The 23,545-nt window shown below is 33.4% G+C and overlaps 1 protein-coding gene across 2 annotated transcripts in view; it reads right to left on the bottom strand.

Moving 5' to 3' along the window:
* GLRA3 (glycine receptor alpha 3) overlaps positions 1–23,545 on the bottom strand; it is a 133,544-nt gene that overhangs the window by 17,026 nt on the left and 92,973 nt on the right. For both annotated transcript variants that reach the window (XM_011360250.1, XM_011360251.1), the window contains exons 6-8: positions 17,228–17,365; positions 13,311–13,525; positions 415–558 (exon numbers count right to left, since the gene is read on the bottom strand). In XM_011360250.1, the coding sequence (XP_011358552.1) occupies positions 415–558; positions 13,311–13,525; positions 17,228–17,365 (497 nt within the window). The remainder of the gene's footprint in view (positions 1–414; positions 559–13,310; positions 13,526–17,227; positions 17,366–23,545) is intronic.

Raw genomic sequence — 23,545 nt, 5'->3', positions numbered from 1 at the left:
AGGTAATATTTTATGGAAATATTAAAGGAATTAATTCAAAAAAGAATTTTAATCATTATATTTGATGACGCATATCAAGTAAAACCACCAGAAACACTCTAATATTGTAAATGAGAAATGATATATTTTTGTCAAATGTAGCAAAAAATGGTGTCATTCCAGGAAGTACATTAGAAAGAAGTTGATTAAGCTCTCATGTCACCAAATATGCTGTATAAAGTACAGCTAGGTGTCATGGTTTTCTGCCAGAAGCTATTTTTGACAATTTAAGTTTCAGTTAGACAAAACCAAAGGAACATCATATCATTTAATCTCCAGTCTCCATTTCCTCTCTGTACATCCTATTAAATATAACAAATTCACTTTCTAGTGCAGAGTGGTACCCCAGCGAACCTAGTGCATTTAATCACTTACCTTATTCTTTCTCTTTCGTCGAAATCTCAGAAGTTCTTTGTGTTGTCTTGATACAAAATTTACAGCTGCATATTCCAGAAGCGCTGAAAACACAAAAAGGAGGCATACTGCCATCCAAATGTCAATAGCCTTGACATATGAAACCTAGCCGAGAGAGAGAGAGAGAGAGCAGCAAATTGACTTGTATTGTTACTTCCATTGAGAATGAAACTGAATTTCTGATTCTAAATTATACCATTTATATACCAGCTTGGAAAAAAAGGAAATAACACCAATATATTTTTTCACTTAAGAATTTTTCAGTAATTATTTTCACAAGGTTTACATATTAGTCATATATTAAAATTTGTGTATTTTTTGCTAATTTTTTTCCAATGGCACTAGACCAAACCATATGATTGATGAAAGAAAAAATAACATGAAATGTAATTTCATCTTTAGGGTAGCTTAGTGTAATGCTTGAAAGATATGAAATAACGTTAAAATATACCTTCATGGTAGGATAATGCTTGAAAAAGTATTAAGTAACATTGAAATACAGATAATGCTATTGACCTTTTAGCTCCATATTTTCTTCACTAAAAAAGTGTTTTATTTTAAAATAATTTTAACCTTACAGATGTTGCAAGAACAGTAAAAAGAACTTTTACATTCTGCAGTTAACATTTGGTTACATTTATCTATCTCTATCTCTATCTCTGTCTTTATATCAATATTTATATTTATGTTGTTCTCTCTGACCTATTTGAGTGTAATATGAAGACATGATGCCACATTACCCCTAAATACTTATGCGTATTTTCTAAAAGAAGAGGACACTCTCCTACATGACTTTAGTACATCAAAGTGAACCAGGAATTAACAATTGATAAAATACTACCATCTAATCCTAAAAACCCATTTTCATTTTACCAATTGTTCCAACAATCCCCCTTTCAGCAGAAAAAAATATTATTTTTCTTCCAGTCCAGGGCTTAATCTAGAATCCTGTGTTGCATTTTGTCATCATATCTCTTTAGTCTTCAATATGAAACATTTGCTCAATCTTTCCTTGTCTTTTATGACCTTTATATTTTGAATGAGTGCTGCCCAGTTTTTTTAATGTCTTTTACTTTTGATTTATCTGATATTTCCTCATTTTAGACTCAAGTAATGGAATTTTAATAGGAACAGAGATGCTCCGTTCTTCACAGTATATCACATCAGGTGGCACTCAATGTTGATCAGTTGGTTAAAGTATTATTGTCTATTACATTTCTCTATTAAAAATTTACTAATTTTTCCTTCAGTGTGGATGACTTTACATAAATATCCTTTTTCTCTTAAAATTTTTACCCTCTAGACATTGAAGATATTTGCCTGAATCAATTATTACATTCTTCCACATTTATTTGTTTGTTTGTTTATTTATTTTTTATTTATAGTACAGACTGAGAATAACAATTATGTTCAATGTTATAATGCATTAACATCATTATTTATTTTCATGTCCACATTACCTAGATTGAGTCAGTAGGAGCCTCTAGAAGTTAGCCCAAATATCCTTTCGGCAAGTCTCCAGCTTGATTTGAGTACTTCCTTACTTTCTGGCACAAAGTATTCCAGACTTGTACTTTTCCTGTTCTAGTCCTTGATTATGATTTTTCTCCTAGAATCTTTTCTTTAGTAAAGAACAGCTTTTAGAAACCAACACTTGAGCACCGAGTTTGCTCACTGCTTCTAGACCTTCTTAGTAGACAGAGCTAGGAATTTTATATATATGTATATATATTTTCATATACATGTATATATTTTCATATATAATTATATGTATAGAACACATATAATACTATATATTTTTATGATTATTTATAATTATATATTTTATGAGTATTATATATTATATATACAAAACATCTATCATCTCCCTATCTATTGATCTATATTTAAAACACGAATTTACACTGGTATTTCAAGTTCCAAGTCAAAAACCTCAAGATTCATTCTAACCTTTACCTTTTCCATATTTGTAGCACTTTCTCGACACTGAGAAAATTGGTTCCCATCATCTTCAACATGTATTTGATTATTCTCCCTGTATGTAACCAATATCTTAAATCTGCCGGCTGCCCCCAGCTGTCTCATCAGTTCTGGCCCCATACCCAAAGGTCCCACTGGCTGCCTTGGTCCTGATCATCTCCTTGATTGACCCTGGTCTTGTGAGACCCAGCCAGTCCCCTTGACCCTGACTACTTCCTGCCACCTTAAAGGTAAGGAAGAGAAGAGAAGAGAAAGAAAGGGAAAAGAACAGAAAGAACAGAGAACTTTAAAACTATTTTTTTAAGAGAAGAAACACTAAGAGAAGTGAAAGAAAGAGAAGAGGAAAAGAAAGAGACAGGCTCTTATTTCCTAGAAACAGATTCCTATAGACTTAAGTCCTTTGGAGAGAACGATTCAGTAACTTTTAAGAAATTCCTTTAATATTGCTCTCAGGTTAACTGGGCAGCGATTTGAGGTTTTAACTGAACAAATATTGCCGTATATGTCAATTGTTCAAGAATAAAAAATTGCCTTGGGTCTTAGTGTCAGTTTTTTATTGTGTATTTGTATGTATTACACAGCTAAAGTGTTATATCATGCAAGCAGTGTTAGCAAAATCATTACGTTTGGTGGAGTAATCATGAGATCACTCATTTTATTTCATAACTTAGACATGCCAATAGATGTGAAAAAAGTTATCTCATTTGCCAAGAATTAGAAATAAGAATGAAAGATATTTATGAGAAGTATTTTTTTCAGTTTTTCCTAGGAAATGGACAATTACTTAGAAGTTTGCTTTCCACTGACAAATAAAAGTCCCTTTCTCAAGAAGATGTGGATTCAGAAGATGTGGGCAATGATGCATTATTTCCTCCTTTAGACCAGTGTATAGTTATCTTAAAGAGCAAATCTTACACTTTGGAAATTTGATTATTTCGATGCTGTTTGTATCGTCTGCATTTTTTTTTCTTTCTCATCATCCTTAATATTTGGTGAAGTTATTTTTGTCAAATGTCACCCTGTGGAAATCTTAACTAAATATAGATTGTGGTATAAAAGAGGAAATGGCTCAATATTTGGGCGAAGTTATGGTCAAGTATAAATTTTAATTTCATAAATTCCACAGTTATGCCAGAAATTTTGGGCTGCCTTCAAATAAATACAGTCTTGAAAGATGCAGTACTGCTTTCAAAGGCACTGTCTCAAGCTATACCATTGCAGGAAGAATATGAGTCGTAAAGTTTGTGTGCATTCTTTTAACAACCTGAATCTATAATGATATGAACCAAAGAGATTAAATCAGAAATTTGCTTTCTGAATTAATCCAACATAACAGACATATACAAACATCTTAGTGTCTACCAGTGTTCTACTCACTGTGAACGGCTCCCAATTGTTGAGCCTTAAAAGCCTACTCATTCTCTGCTCTTACTCCCTTCACCTATTTCAACTCTTTTTCTCCTCCTCCACCTTCACTGTCCCTCCAGGCACAGCAAACTCAGGACCTGGGTAGTTTGCAACTCTAAGCCTAGTAATCTTAAATAAAGACAGCCATTCTTACTTCCGCATATTGGAAGCATACTCATGACCTAAAACACGATCCCTATATGATTCAGCACCACCAACAACAGAACAAGGAGGTGCAACCCTACCATGTGCCTGGAAGACAGGGAAAGTGAGCATAAGTGGCAAAGGGAATGGACGGGGCAGATTCTACTATTTGTACTTCTTAAAGCAAAAACAAGGATCCCTACAAGCACACGATTGAGGACCATTGTGGATTATGATCTGAACACTGTTTATGATATCTTGAATAGAAAACTAAAGCAGCTTTATTAAAGAGCAGACCTCATCGCTTTGTAGAAAGAAGCTGTTAATTTTTAGAGTGCAACATAAAGAAGAATAGAAAGACACCTCCCCTGATCTTCAGCCAAAAATTTCCTCACATCATAGTGCCAGGTTAAAGTTCAGTAAAATCAATTGGAAGGAGGTATAAAAAAAAAATGGAGTCCAGGTAGCACTCTGAAGCACTATCTTAATCTAGGACAGATATAAATAGATATTGAGAAAGCAGAGAGTAGACAGGCAGGATGCAAGCCAAATTCAGTCATGAGAATGAATTTCTTTGGTGTTTCGAAAAAAAAGAAGATGCTCCTGAGCATGGAATGCATCTCACTAGTTAACCATAGTACTCATCCCAATCCCTATTAATTATACCAGGCTGCTTCGATCACTTATTTGTACATATGACCTTGGAAGCCTTTTGATTTTGCGCTCTCTGATTCAAAGGGAAATACAGATTGCATATCTCTCAGGCAATCCATCAATAAATTTACTTTTACACTAGTCTTTGATAAGATTATTATGTAGCAACAATTTTAGAATATATTCCCTTACAAATACATTGGATGAGCTATATTTTAAGTATAGCACCTTATGTTGTAGTTGAGAGGCCTGCCAAGATGCCTTCACCTTACTCCACACAGAGATGATCAAAAGTTTTGCCTCCTAGGATCAATAGTATCCTATATACCATAGCTCATGGGTAACAAAGCATTAATGAGTAAACAGTTATTAGATTATAACCCGGTCTATAAAATTATAGTAAATTACACTTACTAAATTGTAAATTATAACCCAGAACACTATTAATCAATCTAGAAATAGAAATTTAAAATGCATTTACAAGCACGACTTAACTTTAAAAATAAGTCATTGATTTAACCAGAATCTGGAGCCTGAATCACAAAATCTCATGTAAATCTACCTGTAGGCACCTTATGAGGTAAAATTTCCAGGAACCACTTGAGAGTGATTATTTTGTCAATTCTCTCCTCAATTCAAATTTGTTTTATTTGAGAAAGAGGTATAAAACAATCACACTGTATTTATACTGGTTACCTTAAAGGGCCCTTTTAATAAGGTGATTCGTCCTTTCTTTACTGACAGTCAATCCTGGTAGATTCTCTCACTTTCTTAGAATTTTCAAGTAAACTGTGATGAATAATTCTGGCTGTGGAATGGTCAAGTGACTCAAGTGTACAGCTACATGCTTTTTCTCTGAGATATGCTGAAAATTTTCCAGCATGTATCATGGCTTTATCCTAGGTGTTTTATTTCAGATCATATTGTCTATTTATTAATCTTCGGTTTTGTAAAATCGCAGTACACTTAATCCTACATTTCTCTCTCGTATAAAACCTGTAAAAGAATTTTGTAATGCTTACAGGAAAAAATAATACAAGTCTCGAAATCATTTTGATCTCCATTTAAGACCTAAAGTCAGAAAGAGAAAGAAATAAGAACAAAGAAAAAGAATAAATAATGTTTTAAAAACATGTTGAATGGAATAAAGCCTTTACTGAAAAAGCAAAAAGAACTGTTTGGAGGACTGTGTTTTGGAATACTAGATGGTGGATCACACAGCACAGAATGTTGTGAACTTTGACATTTATTATCTTGGAAGGTGATATAGTAGCAGAGTCCTACTGATGTCACATTCATACTGATTATGATCCTCCTAACCCTTAGTAAATGAAGCATGCTTTGAGCACAGTATTTATTTTCCACATAAAGGTTTTTATTTTAAGAGAGAAAATGTGAGAGAATTGTAACAGCAGAGCTGCATTATTCCCAAAGAGATAAACTTGACCAATTTCTCCAGTCACCAGATAAGAAAAGTGCAACCAAAATGATTAAGGGATTTTGAAAGTTCACCCAGTTATCTGTAATTTCTGCTTTAGCTATGAGTTTATCATCGACATAACTCTTATGTTTAGCACTTAGATGAAACTATAAATTCTGAATATTGCTGGAAATGCTCCTTAGGAGTATGCTGTTACCAACATTTCTTAATATATCTATTTTTTTTGACCTGCTTAGTTAAGGTTGAATAATTGTGGCTTCTCTCTCCTCTGTATGTTTGTACTGGACGTTTTGTATTTCTGTAACATCATCTTTATTGTAATGCTATACCTTCCTATTCCCTTCTCCTCTGAGGTCTAACGCCCTCATTTATAACTTCAAATGGGAATCAAAAAGACAGGTAAAGACTGATAGGTGCTTTCAACACTGATTTTTGGGACTGATTCTTTATTCCAATGGTGAAGGGGGAGTTTTACATCGGTTATTACCTGTCAAGAAGATTTGTGGAATGGTTCTTGGATATATGTGAATGAGGTAAAGGTAGTTTAAGATATCATTTAGGTAAAATTAACTCAAAGTTGCATATACATCTTTGTTTTTAAATTTAGTTTGATGCCAAAGCCATTGTTGTTTCAAAATATTTTACACTATGTGATTGATTATAGACTTTTTTCCTAATTGTGCCATCATATTTAAAAATTGATGCAGTGGTTCTCTGTCTATGTCAACTACAGAGGACATGCTTGATAATTGCTAATTTTCAGCTTAATGAGATCTAGTAAGCCCAATAAATGTAGACTCTAAGATCAAATGTAGAGCCAGAGATATCTATTAATTTCTATTCTTTTTCTTATAGAACCCACCTATGTTTAGAAATTATCTATTAACAAAATATTAATAAAATTGAATGATATTCATATGCGTTATATCTTATGATTTTAACAAAAAGGTGTGAATAAACAATTCTTTCATCTTCTAAGCTTCTTTCTTTTTCTCTCTTTTTTCCTAAATGTATGTAATATGGAATCAAATTATTAATATATTCAATGAAAATTTTAAAAATTGAATATATTTCTCACAAAATATTGTATTATAAAGTTAATTTCTTTATTAAATATTTTATTACATTAATAAATTTAAAATGAACCTACTTGCATCATATTTGTACTAAACTTGATTTAAGTGGGGGATGGGTGGGTGAAAGGGGAAAGGGAATATAATCAATAATATTTTGATAAATTTACATGGTGACAGATGATTGCTAGAATTAGTGGGGTGATCACATTGCAAAGTATAAAAATGTTTAATTATTATATAGTACACCTGAAACAAACATAGCCAATATAAAATTGTATACCAGGTATATTTAAATAAATAAATTTGAAAAAAGTAGGAAAAAAACAAAAAATAAATGATTGAAGTAATTGTAGTTAACTATATTTTTAATAGATACTAGAACCTTGTATTTATATGGTGAGGATTGAAACGTTACTGACAGTAATAGTTATTAATTGCTATACTAACAGGAAATGTTGATTACTCTGCAATTCCCCTCTCCCTGCTTTTACATTGTTGCCGACGTTTACAACTTATTCTCCTTTAAAATGGCAGGGTATTTTTTTTAGAAGAATGAGAACATATTTTTTGAGAACTAATTAGATAAAAACACGATAGCGAATAGAAATCCTTTTTTCTTCCTGTTTTTCTTCCTCATTTTTCTTCCTTTTTTTTTCGGTGTGATGCCACATATAGATGTTTGTGTGCCCACGCAATCATGGCATTCAAATAAAAATATAAACAGTGCAATTTATATTTTCTAACAGTTGTAATCACTTTTATAGTCGATATCTTTAGGAAGAATAAAAACTGAATATGAAACATATCTTTGTTATGTTTTCTACAAACCAATTTTTTAGATATATACAATATTTATTTTTTTCATTAATTTATTGATTCTCAGGGGAAAAATAGGATTTTGCATAAGTAAAGAGTAATTTAGTTAAGTTTTTACATGCTCTAGAGAGAGATGAAAAAAATGACTTTCTCTTGTTTTTCCAGTTAAGACTAAGTACTAAGAAAATCTTTAAAAGCTCATATTGTCTTTAAATATCTGCATGATATTTACTCAATAAATACATACTGTGTATTGATTTAGGCTCTGAGGATAGAAATATGGAAAAGATAGTTTGTCCTCTCAAAAGCTACTCCTGGTGGGTTTCACAGACAAATTGAATGGGGAAAAAAAGAAAGAGAGGAAGTCATTCCGGATAAACAGCTTTTGGCATATAACTTTCAATTCTCATCAGCTACTGGCTTCTGAGCTTCTGTGAAATATTTAATTGATTAGCCACCTTTGAAATTCCAAGTATTTCTTATTTTTTAATGTTTCATAGCTCTATTCTGAAAGAGACAGCCATCATGGTAGGGGGCAGAACGGAATGGAAGAAATCATGGAGAACCTTTCCTCTCTCTATCCTTTCTTCCCCTCCTGTTTTCTTGAGTTTTTACTAATGTGACAGAGTCTGGTCTAAAGAAAGAGATGGAAAGTTTTAGCAAATCATAGTCCCTGAGGTAGATAAGATTATTTATTGGCAATCCCTCTCTTCCTCTCCTAGGGCTCCCTGCGGGTGGAGCACACTCCCTCACCCTGTTTGACTTTTTTTGGCTAGGAGACTTGGTATGACTTAGAGAATGAGAACAGAAGTGACTGAGCCAGCGCTGAGCAAAAACCTTGCATGTTTCTGCTCGCCTTCTTGTTTTCCTGCACTCCTCCGTGGAAAGAGCATGCTACCAGCAGCTTAGGTCCCGAAACGGGAAGACACAAGATCCAAGCTCATCCTAAATCAGCTCATCTCAGACAAGCCCAGAAGAGGCACAGGCAACTCATTGGCCTCTGAGCAAGAATAAATGTGATGAGCCATTGAGATATGGAGATTGTTCTGCAGAATAATTGCAATAACAACTGCACTGAAACAGTCCCTATAGCTCCATGAATCTCCTTGATGTTGTATTCGGAGCTAGGGTTTAGATGAACTTGAAATCTAGAGATTCTCTAACTCCTGCCAAGGTAGTCTGTGTCTGGAGTGGTGAGTGAGTGAGTGAGTGAGTGTGTGTGTGTGTGTGTGTGTGTGTGTGTGTTTATGCGTGCACGTGTATAAACATGTGTCTAACATGTTAGGTTCAAGGGTCTCTGATATGGTAATGGGTTTTAAGCTCATTTCTAAAAGACTACACTAGTGTGTACATGGTGATACTTCTGTATTTCTGCAGATGAGATGAAACACAAAACACATCACAGCTGGACCTTAGCTAGTCTTTATGAAACAGAATGAAAAAGGAATGAGAATACATCTCTAACAGAAAATAATTGATCTTTGGAAGCAGAAAAGAAAGGGCAAGGTGTATGCAATGTGGCAGAATATCCTCAATCTTCCCAGACTTCCCTAATGCTGGTTCTCTCTAGAACCCATAGCTTCTAAATTAAATTTATATTTTGTCCTTTCTACTGATTCTCTCTATTCCTACCCATCCCCATACTTAATAAAGAAAATAGTTCCCTCAGTGCCAAGATCTTAACGAGGTCTTAGTAAAAACCAAATTTATACTCAAAACTAATTAAATGATTTTTACTATCCCCTCTTTTATCCTGATTAAAACTTAATCTTCTCAGAAAAGATTGCTTTTCCACATCTCAAAATTACCACAAAATGTTGGGATCTCAAAGTGTTTGGGAGACAATTTTGGGGGCGAGTGAGCCTCACCTTTAACTATACTGTCAAACCAATTCTGTGTATGGAGGAGAGATGGCCATGGGGGAGGAAAGGCCAGAGGAGACTTTAAATATTCAGGCCTATTTTCAGCTAGAGGAGGAGGGCCAATCACAAGCATCTTCTTTTCTTCCCTTTCTGGGCTTCCTTTCATTCTTAGAAAAATCATCTCTGGTCTGCTTGCCTACCCATCTACAGTCTACTCTTTGAAGTCTGAGGCCTGGTGTCCCTGGTTGGAATTTTGGGAAGTTCTGTTTTTTTGACAATTCCATGTGGTTGTCTTATAAACATCTCAAAGTTAACATGTTCCACCATAGATCAGTTACCTTCTCCAACCTTCCCCATCAGTAACTATCACCACTAGTTGCCCAGTTACACCCTTTGCTCCTGCCTTTCCCTTAATCCTCACTGACCAATTCATAGGCAAATCCTATTTCAATTCCAAATGCCTTTTCTTAAAAAAACATCGACCTCTTTCTAAATCCATCTGCTACTTTCTACCACTGCTGCTATAGATCTAGCCAGACCATCATCTGCTCTGGACTACGAGAGTTTGCTTGGTAGGTCTGCCCCTTCTGTCTAATCTTCACATAGAAGTCAGAGTGATCACTCCTCTTATTAAAATCCTTCCAAAATCCACCCCAAAGAAATTCAATCCTTACTGAGTCTATGAAACCCTCCATGACACGACTCCATGATTACCACCATTTTTTATCACTCAATATTAAAAAGTGTTCATCAAGTAATACAACTTTAAAAAGTTGCTCACAATAGAATGCACTGTCACCCTCTTCTGACTACTGATGCAGGCATTGCAGAAATGCCGAATAGCTCTAAGTTCCAAGAAATGAATCACTGGAGTCTTGGTCGAGGCTACCACATGCTTAATTTATCATGACACTATAGAGGCCAGTATCAGAAAGGACACTCAGCTCTGTAGTTCTCAAGGTGCTGGCTAAAGTATATTGTTTGAGATTTTCTACTCTGAGTCTTACTTAACTGATTTCCAAGCTTCTTCATATTCTACAGGAGATGTACTGACACAGAGGCTAGACAAAACACTAAGGAATAAGTTATCATAACTTAATGATTTATTGTTTCTTACTCCTATGCCTGATAATTCCCTATTGTTTTCCTGAATTTAATTTTATTTTCTTAGTCTCTAGATTTTGTCAGTAGGACAATGGTGGTTGTTTCAGTGGCAAGACTTTCAGGCATCTGAGCATTCTTCTGTGAGGTTGAGAATAGCAGATCTTAAGCATATGGTTTCAGACATCTGTTCCTAAATACAAGCGTGAGACCTTTACATCTTGCCTTTATAACTCCCCGCACCGAACCACAGAATCAGAATTGCATTTTTCAAGAAATTCTCTACACTTATGAATGATATCATCCAATAAATTAGTCCTTACTTATCCCAGCTCTTTAGCAACTGCCTTCCTAAATTCTAAAGAACATAATGAATATCCTCAACCTCTCATTCCTTAACTATCACAAAGCCTAAGATGATATAGCCACCCTCTCTTAATATATCACCTTACCAATCAATTATTTTTTGTGGGTCAGAATTAAATCTGTTATCACATTTCCAGTGGTCATTGTCTCTGTGATCTGAGAGATGAAGAGGCTTTCTATACATTTACATATATAATTGAACTCATGGTTAAAAATTCATTCCTTCCCCTAGATCATGGTAAAATAAATGTAATTTTTAAAATTTTTTTTATTTTTTTGAGAAAAAGTATAAAACTATCCCAGACTTTTCTTTCAATTAAAAAAAAAGACAAAAAACTTATGTCTCCATTCTGTTGTTTTTAATCTATTGCTTTTCTTTATTTCTGTTTCCTCCACTCAAATCTCCATGACTCCCACTTCTGCCTTAATCTCTGTATCCAAATGCCTTTATGCTGTGCATCACAAAAGCTTCCTGAAATGGAACATATTGTGCTCTTCCTTCTGGCTGACAACTTACAGAATGAATGAGTTTTCATTTCTGTTTAGCTCATGAAGAAAATCAATGAGTAAACTGACAATTTCCTTTACAAATTAACTATGGAAATTCAACTATTACCCATTACCCATTGAGTAATTTATACATATATAAATAAGCATTGAGGCTAATTAGTTTAATCTCATAAACAGATTTATCATTTTCACTTGGTCGACATTTTATAAAACACTAGTTGATATGGATCATTTTGAAAATGTAATTAAGTTTTAATAAAAACATGCTAATTTTAAAAAATAACTATTAAATCTTAACAAGTGAGCATTGTTAAATATCAAGTTCTTCCTACATTAAGTAACATTTTTAATGATAAAATGTCCTGTCAGCAACTTTTATTTATTTGGATATTTTAATATAATAAATTGAATCATGAAATGCAATTCATAGTAAGGATTAAGGGAACAATGGCCATTCGATGGGTAGATAGCATCAAATACACAAGAAAAGTTAAAATAAATTTTACCTATATCATTGTAATGAAAATAATAGTGAAGTTTGTTGGAAGTTAGACAGGATTATTTAATTTAAATAATAGGAATGTCTTTCTTAGAAGTCATCAAGAAGAGAACAATTTTTTCTTGCTATGTTGCTAAATGGATAAAAGAGCTACTATGTTTTATTTCAGTACGTCTTGTGAAAAGAAATATTTGGCCTTTTACAAGCCTCATAAACAGTTTATTTTAATTCTGGCAGCTCAGCCAGAATTAAAAATCATGATATTAGATAAGCTTTCTTTTTTATTGACCTATGGCTACTTAAAAGCCAGAAGGGAAAAAATACACCCAAAATAATAAATGCTATATTTACCTCAGAGTGTAGCAATGTTGGCACTCTCATACAGTACTTGTGGGAATGTAATTGTTATAAATTTTTCTGATGGGAAATTTAACTATATATTAATGTGCATAAATACCAGTGCAAAAATTCCAGTTCTAAGAATTTATACTAAGAAAATAATCAAAATATGTGTAAAACTACATATGTGTGTATGTAACATCATTATATAAATGTTCATTGTTGTATTAGTCCTAATAGTCAGTAAATATATTATTGTGTCACATCCATACAATTGAGTATTGTGCCACCATTTAAAGATATCATATAGATTTAATTTACACACATGTGATACATTTCTAAATGTTTATAAATCTGTAGATAAAAAATTTTAGAGTGTATAAAAGTATTATTGATGTTTAAATAATTGGGGGTCATAGCACAACTGTAAATAGAAGTTTCATTGGTTTGCAGAATTTTTGTCTTCATCTATTTCTGTGTTTTATGAGTTTTTCTACTTTGGTTATATATTACTTAAAAATCAGTAATGAATAATATATACTATTAAAAATATCTGGCAAAAATTACTATTATATATAATGCATAATTATATATATACTATTATATATGTGTGTATATATACATGGTGCAAATATATGTATATGTCCATTTAAGGCACTTACCTTTGGTAAAGAAGCTCGTGATCCTGAACTCTGTGTGGTCATAGTTAGCACGGTAGTTATTCCCAAAGCCACCCTGGCTGGAGCAGCATCCATATTGATCCAGAATGAAACCCAGGATAGAATAACGATGAGAAGACTGGGAATGTACATCTGGATCAGATAATACCCCATTTGTCGTTCAAGATGGAATCGCACTTCTATACATGTAAACTTTCCTAATTGGTTATAAAATAAATACAGCAATTGGTAAAAATAGGTCTTTGTTATGGCATCAAATGTTACAATTTTGTTTCCATAATTTTGTCCTAAAATTTTCCATTATAATAAAAAGGAATGCTAAGTCATATCTGCATATCGGTTTCTGGAAAATATTTTTCTTATTTTTCTGCTAGCATCCAGAAGCAATATAATATGAGAATGTGCTGCTTCAGGAAATAGTATGTATTCTTATGACTTCACATCTAGTTAGCACTTCATACTTGCCAGAGTGCTCAAAGATCTATTATTTCATTTGATTCTAACAATTGTCTCTGAGATGGACAAGAGAAATGTGTATCTATTATATAAAGACCTTCTTTACTCAATAACTGTTCCCAGTACTTTTAAGTACTTATTTAGAGCCCGGTGCTATTTGTTCCAGAAATCTTACATTTACTTTAAAGTAAGTTCTAAAGGATAAATACAATTGAAGATGATTAATTCCTTAAATGCAATTTATGTAAGTTATTTTATACATTAATAATTTGGAAACTGTGAATGCGAACAAATAGAAAAACATGTTATTTCTCATTAATAACTTTGAACATAACTTAAAAACACACTTACCAAAAAGAAACCTGAAATACATTTGTTCTATATATTTAATGCCTTTGTGTCTCTATCACTGTAAGTGATTAATAAGGAAATAAATTGTGGTTTAATCGAACATTCTGTTGATATTTTGGCTTATCCCCTCTTTCTATTTCTTACTCTATTACCATGTTATCTGTTCTTAAAAGAATTTCTTATTTAAATCATCTAACTCTTGGTTTTATTCTCTCCTTATTCTATTTTAAGAAGAATAAAATCATTCTTTAAGTGACATTCTCTGATCTAATAATGAAAAAAGAAACAAAGAGCACATCTAGGAAAATTGCTACATGCTACTGTAAAGCATAGGCAGGGCTACAGGATGAAAGGATGGATGAAATTTTAAAAGTCTTAAAAGGTTTCATAAACTCTAGGATTTCCACTCTTAAGTGTCTAGTAGTCAAAAACATGTATGCAAGCTATACATGAATTTATCAAATACATACAGAATGTCTAAACATTCTTAAAGTATATGAAAATACTTTAGATTTTTCTCAACCTGATAAAAGACATCTATGAAAAACCTATAGCTAACATCACACTTAATGGTGAAAAACTGAATGTTTTCCCACTAAGTTCTGGAACAAGGCAAGAATACCTTCTCTTGCCATTTTTATTAAAAATCGTATTGGGAGGTTCTAGCCAAGATAATAAGGCAAACAATTAAATAAAAGGCATTTAGATTGAAAAAGAAGTGATAAAACTATCTTTATAAGCAGAAGACATTACCCTGCATGCAGAAAATCTTTAAAACTTCACTAAGTAGTAAAACATGCTACCATAAGAATGAACCTCAGAAATATTATGCTAAGTGAAAGAAGCCAGTCACATAGACCACATATAATTCCGCTTATATGGAACATCCAGAAAATTTATAGCTATAGAGACAGAAAGTAGATTAGTGGTTGCCTATGGCAGCTGGGTGGGAAGGACTGCTATTGGAAGTAAGGTTTATATTTTCAGGTGATAAAATGTTAAAAAATTATAGTGATGGTTGCACAACTCTGTAAATATGCTAAAAATCTTTGAGCTGTATTCTTTAAACAAATAAATTTTATAGTATATAAATTATATCTCAAAAAAGTCGATTTATAAAAAACATTCTTCAGTTATAAGATGAGTAAGGTCTGAGGATCTAGTATATAACATGATGACTAGTTGATAACATTGTACTGTATAATTGAAATTTGCTAAGAGACTAGAACTTAAATGTTCACACACACACGTACATGCATACACACGCACAAAAGGTAAATACGTGAGGTGATGAATATGTTCATTAACTCAGTGGGGGGAATCTTTTCACAGTGTATACATATATCGAATCATCACATTGTACACCAATTATCTTACAATTTTATGTCAATTATACCTCAATAAAATTAGGAGAAAGCATTCTTGCTGATATAGACCTAAAGGAAAATTTTCCTGTTTAGAGCACAACTTTTCCTCCCCTCTTCCTCTTGGGGTGGGCAGGATGTAATATTCTCATATGTACAGACAAATTTTCCATGTTTGAATCCACTCTTTCATTATCTTACTCGATAAACATTTATTGAGTATCTATACACTTCAGCAGACCCCAGAAATATAGAAATAAAAAAAAGAGATACAATCTTCAGCTTTACCAACTTATGGTAATGAAGGAAAGAGACAATACATAAGTAAACATATAAATTAAAGATATAATTTCAGACAGTGAAAACAGGAAGTGGAAGGGAAGAGGATTTGGATGTTTAACATAGGTTTGTTATGAAAAGTCATTTCAGGAGTTGATATTTGAGCAGTCCTGAAGTATATGAGAATATTAGATTTGAGATAATTTAGGGAAAGAGGCTTATATACCGAAGAGCGACCAAGTGCAACTGGCCTGAAGCAGGAATGAGTGTGATATATAGAGGAAGCATGCCTTTGCGGCCAGAGCAGAGAGCAAGGGGGGAGGGGGGAGGTAGAAGAGGATTTTGGAGAGATAGAAAAGAGACATCACCAAGTCTGTGGCACTTTGTTACAGCAGCCTGAAGAAACGAATCCACCACTTGAAATCAAGTCTAAAGGCTTTTCAGCGTTTCTCTTAAAGTTGTTTATCATTGCAACTGGTCCTAGAGAATTGAACAAGAACACAGGTACTGACCTGCCTACCCTTTATCTTTGTGTCGAGATGTTAACCTTGGACCACTTACTAAATAGGATAACATCCTCACCCCTCAGGAGGTGAGGGGTGAGAAAATGGCAGTGACTTGTTCACCAGATACTATGAGTTGACTGAGGAGATAAGAGATGAGAGACCCTGTATAAGGAAAGGACAGATCACAGTTCTGGAAAATGCAGAGCCCAAGAGGAATCAGTTACTGTAATGAAATGATAAGAGCAGCAGCTGATGCTAGTGAGAGGCCATGCACTAACTACACTGGAGAGATGCCTCAACTAAGGGCAGTTTAACAGAATTTATAAGAATGAGTTAGGCAGTTACAATAGATATATGGGAATAGTCCTTTTCCAGTTGAGAGAAGTGAACAGATTTCATGAATGTACAACTATCACATTCAGTCTTTCGATCCTTGATGTTCAACTACATCTGATATCTATTCTCAAAGGCAAAAGGCTACTGTGTCAAGGTAGATATTAGGTGCTTAAGTAACAATACCTTGAAATTCATGAAATTGTGGCCAAAAGAAAAACTGAAGCAAATGAAACCTTAAAAAAAAAAATCTATTTCTTTCATTTTGTTAGCAAACACAATGTTTACTGCCCAAAAGAAGGGTTAAAAAGTATATTTTATTGCTCACACAGAAATTAAAGAAACTTTTTTAAAACATCATTACTGTGTAACTATGGGCTTTTTATACAAAAAAAAAAATTAAATATGTCCCATACAAACCAATTATATAACAATATGCAATGAGTCAAAGCATCTGCAAGTTCCAAAGGCGTCCATTTTCTGCTCTATGACAGTAAAAAACACTGAGCTACAAATAGTTAAAATAATTAACTTAACACTATAATTGAGAAACATCTGACTGTGATAAAACCACAAGTTATAAGAGTAATGAAGAATACCCAAGCCCTACCTGTGTTGTAATGTTTAGTGCAGTATCGTAAATCTTTCTCTTCCTTCAACAGAAACTGGGGCAGAGTGAGTCCTTCTGCCACTTGCACAGGTGCCTCATCTTGCCATTCAAAAATGAGATCATTCATTGTGTATCCAACTAGGCAAAATATAATGAAATATTTATAGCATAAAAAGGCATTCAAACAAATGAAAACTACACGTACAGTTCATATGGAATGGGAAGATCAAACATTTTAACTCCATCAATTAACTATTCCGTCTCACAATTCCATCTCACGAAAGTCTATTGAAGTCTATTTATATGGAATATTCATCAAATAATGTAAGAAAATGTAGCTGACTAATAATAAGTATAACATGCATATAGAAACCGTAAAGGACATGCATATACATTCCTTCCTTAATATAGGCAACTACTGGATGAATTCAACAATTAATTTTGGTTCTAATCCATTAAATTTTCCCTCACTGTCTCTCAAAATATTCAGGACTCTTTAAACAATAATTGAAATTGTCATTGGTTAGGAAATGACCTCAACTGTAACATCTGTTCGGGGAAAGTACCGGAGCTGATACCTTTCTTGATTTAATCATTGACTATTTTAGTTTATGGCATCTGCTTTTATGTTCTAAGTCTCAAAATGGACAAATGATATTTTAAATAGAAATGTTTGCTATTCAGTAAAAAAATGAGAATACAAGAAAATCCACAAAAAATAGTTTGTAGAGGAGGAAACACTTGCACGAACTATTAGTGAATTCAGGATAGAATTAACTAATGTATTTTGTAATAAGTCAGCATCTTTTAGCAAATTAAAATTTCATATTTCTATAGGAGATGTACTTAAGAAAAGCAGAATTTTATCTCTCTTTCTTCTGAGTGAGAAGCTGTTGAAACATACACCTGAAGGCTGCTGCAGAAAGAGAGTGAAAGTGAGTGGAACCTGTGGGGAAGATTTGTCATATTGCACAATCACCAGGCAGGTAGAAAGAGAGGAAGCACAGTCTGGCCTCTGAACTAAGTCAAGTGGTCAGATGAAGGAAGCAGAAGCTCTAGGTCCATGAAGCAGCAAACAACAGGAACTATTCCCAGCAGATTTTCCTATAGCTTATATGATAGCCATGAGAATGATCAGAATCAGCTGGCATGGTAGGCCGACTAGAGCAATGGGTAGGGAGAAGAACTGATCACCATTCCCCCTCCCACAAAAGAGCCAACCATGATCTCGCTCTGGTGGGAGCGAGAGGCCCAAGTGCACCCACCTGGCTCGAGCATATCTAGTAGCATCCACCCCACCGGCTTTGGGGATGATGGTAGCAAGGGCGTCAGTGATTGGAGGATCTCCTTAGACTGGATAAGATTCTGCCATCAAAATTTTAGCAACAGTATCATCAGTGGGGAAGTTTATTATGGAGCAAGCACTCTTTGGTAGAGGTTGTAAAGTCATCCAGACTGAAGCGGGAAAATCTGAATTCTGGTTTCAGAACAGATAGAGGATATCTCTAGACCACTGGACTTAGCATAGTAGGACTCGTGCTTGACTTACTTATACTGGAATTCAGTTTATGAACCCTTCGATTAATAATTTGGCTGCTAATAATGCAGGGCTTTCACTTTTATTCCTAAGTCCTTTGACATATACGTTATAAATAGCATTTTACCTAAAGAGAAAATAGATACACATTTCTCAAGGATCAAGATAGTAAAATAGGCACCGAGTCTTATTTGTTTCCAGGTAAGACATGTATCCTATCCTTCCATACCTGCAATCACTAAAGACCAAATACATGAGATTTTTTCCCAATTTAGACAGACAAGTGGAGAAATGAACTGAAACCTTATTTTATTTTTACCTTCTAAATTTTCTTAGGGTCTTCTGTGAAAAGTAACTAGCCCTGTGAAATTCTTTCAAATACAGCTTTAGTTAGTCTCTAATGTAATTTATAGGCAGCAAATTTAGTTTGCTCTCATGTTAAGTAATCATCCACACTAAGTGATTTAGGTATGGGCATTTCATAATCAAACTATGCTACTTCGTTATAGTCCCTAAAACATTTAAGTTTAAAACCGGAAGAAAAATAGTAAGGTGGCATGTTTAGGGGGTAATTCTTTTATTCTGAGTAACTTACTGGATGTTCAAGGAAAATAACTAAATGGTTATTTTGCCTCAATAAACCTTCAAATATAACTTTAAAAAAAAATCAATACTCTTCTACATAGCTCACAGTGTTTTAAAGACTTGTATAAAGGTCTACCAACCTTCCCTATGCTTTATACAGGTCTGAGAATGTTAAATAGAACAGACTGGCTAATGAGATCAAAGGTTGTGAGTTGAATTGCCTTGTAGTGTAATAATGTAATAAGCTTCTCAACTAAAAATACTTTATTCAGGGAACGAAGACATTAACTCTAATTTCTGCAACAATGGTAGCTGCAGTGGAACCTGTAAACAAACGACTCAATATGACCAAACGCTTGTTTCTTCAAGTATTTATTGAGCACTGACTGTATGTAATGCATACTGCTGGGTTTCAGGGAATGTAAGGTGTTATCACCGGCAAAAAATAAGTGACATGGGAGAGGTACAAAGTGGTGTATGCATTCAGGAGAGGGACCTATGATATCCGCTAGGCCTCATTTGAGTTGAACCTTGAAAAAAGGCAGGACCTGCACCTAAAGAATGTGAGTGAAAGTGAGGCCCTCTGGCAAAGAAAATAATATAATCAGTTGAAAGAAACTGCAAACTCCCATGGTTTATAATAGCAATGGCAATAACTTCATCTGTATAAAACCAGTCTGCATGAAGAAGATATGGAATGAAAAGATAAATTAATGTAAGTTTGTATAAAGTTTAAATTCCAGGCTGAAAAGTTCTATTTTTTAAATTCTCTGTGGACAATGATAAACATCTCAATCTTTTGAGCAAAGGAGCAATGTGACAAAAATTGTGCCTTAGAAACATTACTCCAGCAGGATCCTTTCATGGGATTCACGAGGCCAAACTGTTTTCGTAATCACAAGACATTATTTGCCTTTTTCACTGTGTTGACATTTGCCCAAATGGCGAAAAAAACAACAGCAGGTAAAACTACTGCTTTTGCATAATTAAAGGCAGTGGCACCAAACTGCTGGCTGTGATTGTATTCTTTACTGCTGTATCTCGCAGTAGGAGCAATGCCACTTTTATTTAAGAATGTTCTTGATTTTTGATGGATAATTTTATTAAATTTTGACCTTTCTATAAACATCCTTTTACTATTCTGTGTGTCAAAGCACGTTCAGATGCATACTGCAATTTGATGATTCTTTTAAGGAAAAGCTCTGGCATGACTGATTTGCAAGTTAAACCAACTGGTTTTTCTTGAAACACCTTTTTTACTTGAGAAAAAGATGTTTGGCAAACTATGGTTATTATAATTAGGTATATGGAGGCCATTTTCTTAAAAATAAAAGAAGTGAGTGAATCTATCCTGTCTAGGGAAAAAACTAACAATGTTTGTCATCAATGATAGATTTTGATCTTTTGAGTCATAATTAGAATTTTGAAAAAGTTATTACCTCAATACTTAAATATTTTTTGATCAGTTTGATGGTAATATTAACAAATGTGACCTTTCAGTATTGTACAACGACATATATCAATTTAGGAAAATCTTAATAATTCATTACGCTACTCCTTTCCAAATGGCCAAAGTAATGTTAAATATCGTGCATAGGTAAAATGTTCATTCAAAGTTCAAGATTACAAAAGTATGAAGAGTCCATTGATATGGTTTCCAATTTCACTTTGCAACTAACCTTTAAGGAACTATCACTTTCAGAAACTAAAGAGTTTTTTTATGTTTGGGGATTTTTTCTTTTTTTTTTTGTAGATTATAGAATGTCCTTATTTAAAAAGCTGAATTATATTGTATTGTATGTATCCACCACATTCTCTTTATCCATTCATCTGTCAATGAACATGTAGATTGTTTCCACATCTTGGCTACTGTAAGTAGTGCTGCAATAAACATAGGAATGCTAACATTTCTTTGCGATCCTGATTTCAATGCTTTTGGATAAATACACAGAAGTAGAATTACTAGATCACATGGTAGAGAACTACCTTTAATTTTTGTGATAAAAAGTATAAACCTCGAGGACATGCTAAGTGAAATAAAGCAGTCATAGTAAGACAAATAGTGCTTGATTTCACTTATTCAGGGTATCTAAAGTAGTCAAATTCATAGAATCAGAGAGTTGCAGTAGTGGTTTAGGAGCTGGGGGAAATAAAAAAGAGAATTACTAATCAAGAAGCAAAAAGTTTTAGTCAAACAGATGAATAAGCCCTAAAGATCTGCTGTATGACATTGTATTTACAGTCAACATAACATATTGCACACTAAAAATTAAGAGTGTAGAACTCGTGCTAAGTGTTCTTACCACAATAAGATAGATCAATATTTTTAAAGGGTTTATAAATCAGAACAAAAATAAGCTGGAAGAAAATTCCTTAACCAATTTGTGCTAAAATGGGGATTATAATTTACTGAAATATTGCCTCTAATTTACATTGCTGATGGACCATTGCAAAAGAATGAGAGCTTTTTTCTTTGCCTTCCCAAGAATGCAAATAAACTTTCTTAAAAAATCATTTAATTTAAATTTTTTGTCAAAATTGGAAAATAATTAAATATATATTTAAGGGAAAATAAGAAGTTAAAGAAATTCTCAAAGTTTCAAGTCTGAGTCACTGACATGTAGCTATGCCACAGTATGCTTATATCTCATGTCATTAAAGTAGGCTTCTCATCTTATAAAACACTTTTTCTCCAATCAATCTATAATTGCCCTTTCCTTTTTATTTTTTCCATAGAACTTATCTTTATCTGACATGGTATATATCTTGATCAAGTTTTAATTTTATTTTTCTACTTAGCCTCTAGAATTTAAACTTCATAAAAGCAGAGATCATTCTGTTTTCGTCACTGACATATTTTCTAGTATCTAAAATAGCATAGGACATGTAGCAGGGGCTTGAATACTTAAATTATAAATAGAGAAGGGAAAAAAGAGGAAGATGTGTGTGTGTGTGTGTGTGTGTGTGTGTGTGTGTGTGTGTGTGATGAGTTTATTTTAGATGCTGGTAGGAGATGCAGATGTTGGTGCTAACAAGTCTGAACATTAACTTTTATGTTGAAAATTGTTGAAATCACAGACCTGTATGTTGAAAATGAGATCAACATCAAAAATACAGGTTTGAGAGTCACCTAGATACAGATGATATTAGAATTACAGAAAATCCAAAATTATCAAGAGCAATAACATGGTTTTTTTAAAAGCTATAAGAAGAATCTTAGAGAATGCCTTGGAAAAATAAAGGTGAAGACAGAAAAGTAATAAACAGAATAGGAAGTTCAAGAAGGCACATTTCAGCTAAATGTGATTACAATGTTCTAAAAAATGGTGAGTGGATTTGGTAAGATAACAAGTTTCTCTCTAGCAGAGGCTGGGAAATCATTTGCCAGGAAAGTTACAGGAAACACACATTATTGTGTTAGTTAAAATAGATGAACTCCAAAGCATTTTCCAGCCAGTCCTCTGATTTTATGATATAATCAAATATAGTCTTACAAATCAATCCAATTAAAATGCACTATAGAAAAAGAAAAAAAAAACACTTGGTACTCTTATAGAAACAGAAAGACTGATCAAAGGAATCAAGATAAAGTCTAGAAAGACATCGAAGTACATATAAACATTAAAAACCTGTGCTAATTTCACATAGCCTTGTTAGGGTGGTAGAATATCGAATGGACCACAGCAGTGTGATATCTGTGGGGCTGGAAAATAGGACATAGATGTAATTTTGAGAGATACAGAAAAGGCTTCTGGAGCCTGAACTTCTTGAGTGATCTCTCTGGAGCTAATTTAGAGTGGGCAATGCCAGAACGCTAGCCAATGATCAGTATTTGGTAGTGACCAATACTCATAAGTAGAAGCAGCAGCGTGGCTATATAGCCTGACAGATTTTGATTCAAGACTCCCATAGACCCAGACACTGTTTTATAACCCTATGTGGGAGAGAGTATCCTGAAGAATTTATAATATTGAACTTATCAGCCTTGGTGAGTGATGAGCTTGACACGGATTTATTTAGAATCTTTAAAAAAATATGTACATATTTTAAAATATTTAAAATATGTACATATTTTAAAATATTTAAAATATGTACATATTTAGAATCTTTAAAAAAATGTGTACATATGCATGCAAACATCTTAGAAAAATACATTTCTGATATATATTTAAATAATCAATCATAATTTTAAGCAC

This window comes from Pteropus vampyrus, unplaced genomic scaffold (genome assembly GCF_000151845.1).
Source record: "Pteropus vampyrus isolate Shadow unplaced genomic scaffold, Pvam_2.0 Scaffold53, whole genome shotgun sequence".
Classification (NCBI taxonomy): Eukaryota; Metazoa; Chordata; class Mammalia; order Chiroptera; family Pteropodidae; genus Pteropus; species Pteropus vampyrus.
This window is presented reverse-complemented; position numbering and strand designations above follow the sequence as displayed.